This window comes from Carlito syrichta, unplaced genomic scaffold (assembly GCF_000164805.1).
Source record: "Carlito syrichta isolate Samal-C Ts95f unplaced genomic scaffold, Tarsius_syrichta-2.0.1 Scaffold312595, whole genome shotgun sequence".
Taxonomy (NCBI): Eukaryota; Metazoa; Chordata; class Mammalia; order Primates; family Tarsiidae; genus Carlito; species Carlito syrichta.
Genome location: NW_007256691.1, coordinates 142,425 through 152,605, shown reverse-complemented (window position 1 = coordinate 152,605; position 10,181 = coordinate 142,425). Strand labels below are relative to the sequence as shown.

The window sequence follows — 10,181 nt, the reverse complement described above, 5'->3', positions numbered from 1 at the left end:
TCCGCTGCATCCAGACTTCCTCCGGCGGTGGCTGAAGGCTGCGCATCTGGGACTTAAAACATACAAAGGGATCGCCAGGACCTGCGGCGGCGGCGAGGGCTGGGGCGCGGGGGCCGTACCATGAGCCACTGAGCCGGGCAAAGTCGAGGCGGTCGAGCCGGGGGGCCTTCGGAGCGCGGCGCTGTGCGGCGGAGCAGGCACCCACCGGGCGGCAACGCGGCCACACGCCCGGAGCCAGCGACCCCTGGGCGACGCGCGGGGCCCGGAGAGTAACGATGGAGGCGCGAGGGGCCAGTGGCGCGCCGGTGGGTCTCCTGGGGGTGCTCTGCATCCTGTGCTGCCTGTTGGGTCGCTCCGCCACCGCGCCGTCCCCCATCATCAAGTTCCCCGGCGATGTCGCCCCCAAAACGGACAAAGAGTTGGCGGTGGTGAGTTGCTACGCTGGCTCACCGGGACAAGTTTAGGCAGACTTGGGAGCGGGTGGATAGGGAACCCCCCCCGACCCCTCGCAGTGGGCACATGGCGGCGGGTAGCAGTCTCGGTAAACAGCTTGGGGGGTCTTTGGCAGGCTACCAGAAGGATCTCTTTTGCAGGACGGTGGAGGGTCTTTTGTAAGAAGAGAAGACCTTTGATAAACAATTTGGTAACCTTCAGGATGGGAGGAGGAGGGACCAGTGGGAGAAGGGGGAGGGGGCTTGGCAAACTGCTGCAGAGGGCCCCTTTGGAAAATAATTGGGACATTGTCTAGTGTCTGGGGGATTTGGCAAGGGGGGTGGGCTTTGTAAACAACTTTTGTACACATATGGGCAGTTCGAAACCGAGCAGTTCAGCAAGCGTCTTGGTAGGCCTTTGGCAAACTGCTAAAAGGGTCCTCTTTTGCAAATTGATGGCTTTGGGAAGAGGGTACACTGGCACAAAAGTTGGCGTAAACCTTTGCACGCATGAGGATGGGAGGGAACATTTCCAAAGCGGGACTTGGCAAACTTAGGGGAACCTTCAGCACACATCAGAAGAGGGGACTTAGATAAACAGCTCGCGGGGACCCTTTGGCAAGTAACTTGGGCAGGAGGGAAGCAGAGAGCGCATCTTTCTTTCTTGGCTTAATGCATAACTTGGACAAATGGACAAGTTTCCAGGTCCTGGGTTGGGCCTCGGAAAGTTTCCTCGAACTTCTCCAAGGGGTCGGAGGACAAAACTGGCCAGGCGGGCGGGAGGAGGGAAAGGCAGGCGCTGGAGGGCCCCGGCGCGTGGGGCGGGGGCGGACTGCGCCCGGCTCGGGTCGGAGAGCGGCCAGCGAGCCCTCCTTCCTGGCGGGGCTCCCAAGCTGTGGCTCAGATTTTGTTTTGTGAGCGCACGCGCGCTGACTCTAGGGGCACCCGGGCCGCAGCGTTGCGTAAGTGGGGCCCGAGGATGGAGGGGGCAACTGAAAGGCATGACCCTTTTAACTTTAAGCGCCTGGGGCAGAGGACTCCTGGAGATGTTCTTTCCAGCCCACAAGACGTCTGCTCCTGTGTTACTCAGTGACCTCATCCTCCAGCCTCCTCCCCAACCTGTCCAGGGCAGGACTCCCTTGCTCTTGTGTCACCCTGGGAACTTCTTCAGGATGTGACACTGACCCATTCCCAACTCCCACAGTTTTCCAGCACCTAGGCCTCCTCTAGATAGGTGGGTCGGGAGGCTTCCTTACACATTTAGAGGGCCACTTTTGTCAAGGGCTTGGAGCTGGCTGGCATAATGCTGTGGCTGCTTTCTGGGGTGAGAGTGAAGCATGGGACCATGACAAAGCTATTTGGGTCTCACACTTTCTCCATTTAATGGAAGTGCATGTTGCCCAGAGGCAATGCAACGGGATCTCAAGAAGATGGTTCTGGACTTAGACAGCTGGGCTTCAACTCAAGGAGTCCATGTACTAGCCAACCGACCTAGTAATCTTGGGCAGATGATTTCTCAGTTTCTTCATCTGCAAACTGGGAATAATAATGGTACCTATTAAAGGAGAGGTAATATTAGACACTTGACTGGCACGAGGCAAGCACTCAATAAGCATTATTCATCACTACTATCTTATTATTTATTTATTTATTATTTATTTTGAGTCAGAGTCTCACTGTCACTAAGGCTGGAGTGCAGTGGCATGTTCATGGTCACCACAGCCTTGACCTGCTGGGCTCAGGCAATCCTTCCGCCTCAGCCTTCCAAGTAACTGGAACCACAGGCGCACACCACCACACCTGGTTAATTCTCTGATTCATTGCAGAGATGAGGTATCACCAAGTTGCCCGGGCTGGTCTCAAACCCCTGGGCTCAGGCAGTCCCCTTGCCTCTACCTCCCAAAGTACTGGGATTACATGCATAAGCCACCGTGCCCGCCTTATTATTTTTGTTGTACCCTCTATTTCCCCTTTCCTAACTATCCCCACCAAGCATGAGGTTACTGTCATAAGATCTCCTGGCTCCTCGCACCATTCTAACATAGCATTTATTACGTATTTAATTGTCCTTAATCTGTGATCCATCAACCTCCCTACACTGGGATTTGGACCTTAGAGACTAGAATGGTCTACCTTGTTCACCAGTTTTCTCCAGCAGAAGCACAGGGCTTGGCTCATGGTAGGTGCCAAAAAGTATTGGTAGAATAAATAAATGAGCTGGTTGGTTCCAGAACTTCTGCAATGACTTGTTTGGTTTTGACTTCAGTTTGGACAGAGCCAGCCATCTAGCCCCTGAAGGACAAGGCAACTTTCTTTTTGCAAGTGGCAGATCCAGGATTTGAACCCAGCTCTGTCTGCTGCCACAGCCCATGCACACAGTCCTTGAATCTCTTCATGAGAAAAAGGGGGGGAGATAATCCTTAAGTTACCAGCTGTTGGGGAGATAAATGAGATGATGGAGGTAAAGGAAGGGTAGAGAAAGGGTGCTGGAGTGTTGTGGTTTCTAGCACAGGTTCTGGAGTCAAATTGCTTAGTCCCAAATCCAGATGAACCATTTGTGATCTGTGTGATCTTAGGCAGGTTTCTTAACCTCTGTCTGGTTTAGTTTTCTCCTCTGTATGATGGGAACAACACATGTACATTATAGAGTTGTGAGTATTAAATGAGCTAACATACACTGATTAAGTCAGCACCCAGCACCAATACGTGGTAGCCATGCTTCCAACAGCTAATGGGTAACAGCACTGGTTTGGGAGTCCAGGACTTCATTCAATGTTCTTGGAGCCCTGAATTATGTCCTGCCTGGACTGTGGGACTGGGCTGGGGACTGGTTGCTGAGCCTGCTCCCATCAGTGCTCTGCCCCCTGACATGGCTCTTGGCTTGGGGGGGCGCATTTCTTCCAGCAATACCTGAACACCTTCTATGGCTGCCCTAAGGAGAGTTGCAACCTGTTTGTGCTCAAGGACACACTAAAGAAGATGCAGAAGTTCTTTGGGCTGCCCCAGACAGGTGACCTTGACCAGAGCACCATTGAGACCATGAGGAAGCCACGCTGCGGCAACCCGGATGTGGCCAACTACAACTTCTTTCCCAGAAAACCCAAGTGGGACAAGAACCAGATCACATACAGGTGCTAAGACGGGGCTGGGGGAGGGAGGGCCATTGGACTAAGGGACACAGAATCCCCTTGGGCCTTGCCCTCTCCCCACTCAGGAGTCCCTTGAGGCATCTTGTGTGAGGCCTTGGCATCTTGGGGAGTTTGGATACAAAGTTCTTAGTAAATGGAGTCAGTCAGACTTGGACTTGAGTCTCACACTTACTATCTGTGAGACATGGACTACTTTTTAATGCTGTGAGCATTGACTTTCCAGACTACAAAATGGGACTAAAAAACCCTTCCACATGGGGTGGTTGGGGAACTAAGCTAGATTGCACTAATGTAGGGGACAGCCACAGTGTTTGACATATGACAAGAGTGTACTAAATGTTAGTCATCTTATTATTAGATGGGGACTTTGGGGCAGGCAGAGGGACCCTGATTGCTGACTAATTAGGTTTTGATATTACAGAGTTGTTTTAATTGGTTGCTAAATGGGATGAGAGCTCTGGTCTGTGTGGCCGGTGCTGGATTCCAAGGGTGAAAACCTTGCCCTGTGCCTTGGGATGCGCCATTCGTTTCCTTCCTCCACCATCAGAAGTGAGAGATGAGATTCCTGAGACCTGAAAATGTTGGCCAGTCTGAGATTTCAGGGGAACTCAGTGCATTCTGAGAGGGCTATCCTCATTGAGCTCTGCACATCCTGCACACACATGCACCTGCACACACATGCAAGGAGCAACCAAAAAAAAAAAACACCAGAATTTGTTTAAAATTGTGTATTTATTCTTACATGTTTAAACTTCTGCCACCTTCAAAGTGATCTCTGTTTGATGCAATACACCTATCAAGATGCTTTTTCCACTGCTTAAAACAGTTTTTTTAACTCATCCATTTTGATGCCTTCTAGTGTTTTTGCCATTTTCCATTTCACCTCTTCCACATCAGAAAACTTTTGCCTTTGAGGACTTTTTTCATCTGGGGAAACGACAAATCAAAAGTTGCTTGGAGTGGTGGATAGGGAGCATGAGGCACAGGGGTCATGCCGTTTTTGGTTAAAAACTACTGAACAGCCGGGCTCGGTGGCTCAGCCTGTAATCCCGTGCCTTTGGGAGGCTGAGGTGAGTGGATTGCCTGAGCCCGCGGGTTCGAGACCCGCCTGGGTAGCGAGACCTCATCTCTACAGTAAATCAAAAAATCAGCTGGGCGTGGTAGCACGCGCCTGTAATTCCGGCTACTCGGAAGGCTGAGGCGGAAGGATAACCGGAGCCCTGCAGGTCGAGGCTGCGGTGGCCGGGAGCGGCCACTGCACTCCAGTCTGGGCGACCGAGTGAGACTCCAACTCAAAAAAAACAAAAAAAACCCTGCTGAACACTAAGTGTGGTGTGGGCACATGCCTTGTTATGGTAGAATAGCCCGTCACCTGTTTGCACAACTCGGGATGTTTCTTTCTCAACACAATGCTAGCTAGTACACTGATGCCGATGAGTTTCTAGAACACTTACCTAGCAGGGGAAACTTGTAATACAAAGGGCCTGCCCTCCAAATGATAATTCCAGTTTTTGTAAGGGCCCTTCCTCATACATGCATGCACATGCTCACATGTACATGCACACGCTCACATTTACAAGCACACACTCACATGTAATCACACTCACATGTACACACACATGTGCAGACACATTCTTGTGCACTTCCAGTGTGCTTATGCGTACACTCGCATATTCCTGCAGGCACACACACACGCACATATCCACACACACTCACATGTACACACTTGCTCATGCATTTCTGCCCTCTCCAGGATTATTGGCTACACGCCTGATCTGGACCCAGAGACGGTGGATGATGCCTTCGCGCGTGCCTTCCAAGTCTGGAGTGGCGTGACCCCGCTGCGGTTTTCTCGCATCCATGATGGAGAAGCTGACATCATGATCAACTTTGGCCGCTGGGGTAGGCAGAAGAGGGGCCGGCAGGGGGTCAGAGCAGAGACCGGACATTAGAGAAGCATGTGGATCTTGAAGGCACTTAGACCAGAAAGTAGAAGGTGACTTATATGGGGTAGCCCAGTAGGGAGCACTCTAGAGAGTCGTCAGGCTGATGTGGGGACAGATAATGTTCTAGGGTGTAACTCGGAGGTAGTATAAGCCCGAAGCAAGGGGTCTACTATGCTGTCTATTATGGTAGCCATGGTAGGTGCTATGGTTACTTACATTTCAATTAGTCCAAATTTTTACAAAATTAAAATTCTATTTCCCAGTCACACTGGCTACATTTCAAGTGCTCAAGAGCCACACAGGTAGTGGCTATCATACTGGATAGCACACATGAAGAATATTCCCATTATCCCATCCAAGTTTTGTAAGACAATGCTGGTTGACACTGAGAAAATGTAGATATGAAAGTGAGTCAGGTTCAGTGGAGCAGTGTAGACATAAGAAAGTGTAATCGAACTGGGGGTTAGGACAGCCACACAAATTGGTGGTGTGAACGCTGGCAGTAGCACGAACATGAAAGTAGATAGTATGGACATTAAGTGGTATAGCAATTGAGGGTAAAGGGTGTAGGCACAAGAAACCATGTAGACATGTGGGTGGGTGATATGGATTTTGGTGGCAAAGTAAGCTGGAGAGTTAGTGTTGTGGGTATTAGTGGCAGTAGGACATGAATGTAGGATATACATATCAGTCAACAGGCAGATGGTATAGACACTGGGAATAATGAGGGTAAGGGATGAGGACACCGGGGTGGCAATATGAGTCTGTGGGTAGATATAGTGTTATGGGAGTGGTATAGACAAGAAAAGTAGGTGGTATAGATATTGAGAGCCATGTAGATTTGAGGGAGCAAATACCATAGGATGGTAACAACCTGGTCAGCATATCTCTACTTATCCCCTGTTCCCAGTCCTGAATAACCCCAAAGGGATGGGGGATGGAGACAGATGCTGGCTGGGCTAAGGGGCTCCACACATGGATTGGGGTGTGGATGGGTTTCAGTGTCCAGCTGGGACAGTAGAAGCTGAGGCCCAGGGTATGTTTCAGAGCATGGAGACGGATACCCCTTTGATGGTAAGGATGGACTCCTGGCTCATGCCTTCGCCCCCGGCACTGGTGTTGGGGGAGACTCCCACTTTGACGATGATGAACTGTGGACCCTGGGAGAAGGGCAAGGTAAGAAAGGGACCCTCTGCATGCCTCAGACCTCCTCTCCAGTCCTCTGCATGCCTCTCTGTCCCCTAGCAACGAGGGCAATAGCTTCCTTGACAACTCCATCTGCTCCATCTGCTTGGACTAGGGAGATGGGAGGGGAGGGAAGTCACATACCTGAGTGAGTCAGAATCCTGGTCTCCAAAGGAAGGCATGGAGAGACTGAGCCTCCACCCTCTGTGTCGCCCCCCAGTGGTCCGTGTGAAGTACGGGAATGCCGATGGGGAGTACTGCAAGTTCCCCTTCCTGTTCAATGGCAAGGAGTACACCAGCTGCACCGATGTGGGACGCAGTGACGGCTTCCTCTGGTGCTCCACCACCTACAACTTCGAGAAGGATGGCAAGTACGGCTTCTGCCCCCACGAAGGTGAGCATCTGCCCTGGCCCTGGATTTCCACCTCAGGCCTCCAGCTTCCTCCACTCCCTGCTGTTCCCCACCCTCCACACCCCCAAGACTGGCACCACTGTGCAACAAGCTCCTCCCTACCCTCATCATCCTTCATTCAGGCCCCTATCCCAATTTGAGTCACCACTGTGTCTACTTATACAATTATGTAATTAATACTTTGATTAAATCAATTCAGTTTTTTGAAATCTCACTAGTAGCAGTAATATTTAGAACTAGGAAAATGACCAGTGATTTTTTTTCTAGAACCAGTCTCTACAGTCCAACTGAGATCGAGGTTTCAAGGGCATAAGGAGAAGCTTAGGGATGAGTGGAAAGCCCAGCAGTGGGACAGGGAGGCAGAACTCAGACCAAGGTTGGGCCCCAACCTGGCCATACTTGACCCCAATCTGGGAATTTCAGCCATTGCTCCTGCCCTGGCCCTTATGCTGAATCAGCTAAAACGTGTGGCGGGGCCGGGGTGGTATGGGGACTATGCCAGCTGCCTCTCTTGGGCTCTTTCTCTCCTGTCAGTCTATCTCTCTTGTGTATACAACTCTGCATCTTAACAAAAGTCTTGGGTTTGACTCAGTATTTGCATGTGTGTGATAGTCAGTCCTTGAGACACAACATTTTTGAGGTTTTGAAGACATGTAGGAGGAAACATTTTAAAAAGGGGTAAGGTTATTGACAGACCACATTCAATCCTTTACAAAAATATTTCACCAGCTGGGCTTGGTGGCTCAGCCTGTAATCCCGTGCCTTTGGGAGGCTGAGGTGAGTGGATTGCCTGAGCCCGCGGGTTCGAGACCCGCCTGGGCAACTTGGTGAGACCTCATCTCTACAATAAATAAAAAATTAGCCCGGGCGTGATGCCTGTAGTTCCAGCTACTCGGAAGGCTGAGGCGGAAGGATTGCCGGAGCCCAGCAGGTCGAGGCTGCGGTGGCCAGGAGCGGCCACTGCACTCCAGTCTGGGTGACAGAGTGAGACTCCAACTCAAAAAAAAAAAAAAATTTCACGACACACTTCATAATCATAAACCATAGAAAGATGGTATAGACAACTTCTTACTTGATCAAGTCTTTATAGTTGATAATTCTAGAGATTGAAAGCTCAGAAAATTGGGGAATATTGGAAAAAACCTAAAGATTTTTCTAAATACTACTTTCTTCTCCATCCTATAAGGAAGCTTTAGTCTATACAGACTGAAGATTCTCCATTCTTTTGGCTGTAATTTACATTATTGGGAATATCTCTGACCCTATTGTGACTAATCACTGAGCACCAACCATCTTAACAGAAGAAACAAAGCTAGTTAATTGTCTTCCTGTTTACACTTTTGTTACCAGAACTAAACTTCATATTAAGTAAGAGTTCAAGCCATTCACCATTAATAAGTCAGAAATTTTAAAATTAAAATATTTTCTGTATTTTGCATTTCCCAGTAGGGATTCATGTGACATGAACACTTCCATGCGTCACCCCTCTGATTGAAACAGAATGCTTTGAAAATAGAATTGGAAACAGCTGAATTTGATAAGTTTGGGAAGGGTTTTTCCCTGCATTGGACATCAGCCTTGCACTTGGTGTTTAGCCAGGTGCAAGTACGCACAACACGCATATGTTTGAGTCTTGAGGCACAGCTTCTCATTAGTCAGCCCCTGCTGACTGCTGAGTCAGTGTCTGCTTCTCACTCTCCCTGTTGAGGGTATTCAGGAGGAGACAGGGGCTTCCTGGGTGATAGAAATGTGGCTGATGGGAGGCCAGAGGCAGAGAGCTGGCATCTGTTGACGTTAACACTTCACCTTTCCCCACTCCGAGGCCACAAGGTGTCTGGACTCAGTTTGCTTCTTCCCTAGGTCCCATTGCTTCCAGCGTTGCAGGACAAGGTATCTTGGATGAGGGGAGAAGGGAGTAGGGAGAGTACGGGGCTCCCGGTTCTGCAGTGGGAGACCAGGGAGCAGGCTCCATTCTGGCCATTGTGGAGTTAATGGGGGCTGGTGAGGTCACCTCTGGCGCCGTTGTGCACAGATGGTCTTTGTTACGCTCTTGTGGTTTTGCTAGTTGGCAATTCCAGAGACACCATTTTGTAGCTTTGGGATGGGGGAAGAGGAGGAGAATCCAAGATAGGCCAGGCTCTGAGCCCCACTCTCTCCCTCAACTCCAGTCATGGCCCCATCTTAGGTAGGTCAGTGAGGGAACCCAGTGTGTGTGCTAAAAAATTCCTGAGGATGCCTCCTCCCCCTCTCTCCCTCCTCTTCTCCCCTCTCCCTCCTGCGGGGACTGTAGCAGGGCCATCCAGGAGAGGGCCTGGGGTTGAAAGGAGGTAAAACTTTCTCTCTGGGCACATGTGTGTATGTGTGCACAAGTGTGCATGTGACAGAGAAAGTGAGCGAGAGGGAGACTGAGATGAGTGTGTTTTATAGTTTTCAGTGACAGCCTTTACCCACTTCTTCCATTTATGTGTCCAGGAGCAGTTCTGGAACAAGCTTTTACCAAGCCTCAGTTTCCCTAACGATCAAACGGAGAGAGAGACTCTTGCGGTCCTGCCTGCCATAGATGATATATTTAGCAATCCCCATGGTGTGAGCATGAACAGGCAGAGTAGACTGTAACCTTGGGACTGAGACAGGGTTCTGGCCCCTGTTATTTGCAGAAGTTAACCATTTCATTGCTGGAGTGGGTCCATAAAGTTCCAGGGGAAGGATCACAATGACCAGGGAGGCGGGGGTCCTTCCAGGAGCTCAGAGAAGCAGCTCTTTCCCAACCAGTACAGATGGTTTTTCAACACGACTTTAACAACACGACTTCGCTGGTGTGAACCCGCGGGTGGGCACTCAGCAAGCCCTGTGCCCATGCAGGGGTCTCTCTCTCATTTGCATCCTCCCCCTCTCTCCCCCTCCCCCAGCCCTCTTCACCATGGGTGGCAACGCCGATGGACAGCCCTGCAAGTTCCCATTCCGCTTCCAGGGCACATCCTATGAGAGCTGCACCACCGAGGGCCGCACGGATGGCTACCGCTGGTGCGGCACCACCGAGGACTATGACCGCGACAAG

General features: G+C 50.6%; 1 protein-coding gene across 1 annotated transcript in view; it reads left to right on the top strand.

Moving 5' to 3' along the window:
* The window catches only part of MMP2 (matrix metallopeptidase 2), a 27,137-nt gene continuing 16,956 nt past the window's right edge, over positions 1-10,181 (top strand). Inside the window, exons 1-6 of the mRNA XM_008069957.2 lie at positions 1-428; positions 3,336-3,562; positions 5,334-5,482; positions 6,574-6,702; positions 6,932-7,105; positions 10,033-10,181. The exon at positions 10,033-10,181 is cut by the window's right edge and continues 16 nt beyond it. Coding sequence (XP_008068148.1) covers positions 276-428; positions 3,336-3,562; positions 5,334-5,482; positions 6,574-6,702; positions 6,932-7,105; positions 10,033-10,181 — 981 coding nt within the window. The 5' untranslated portion in view covers positions 1-275. The remainder of the gene's footprint in view (positions 429-3,335; positions 3,563-5,333; positions 5,483-6,573; positions 6,703-6,931; positions 7,106-10,032) is intronic.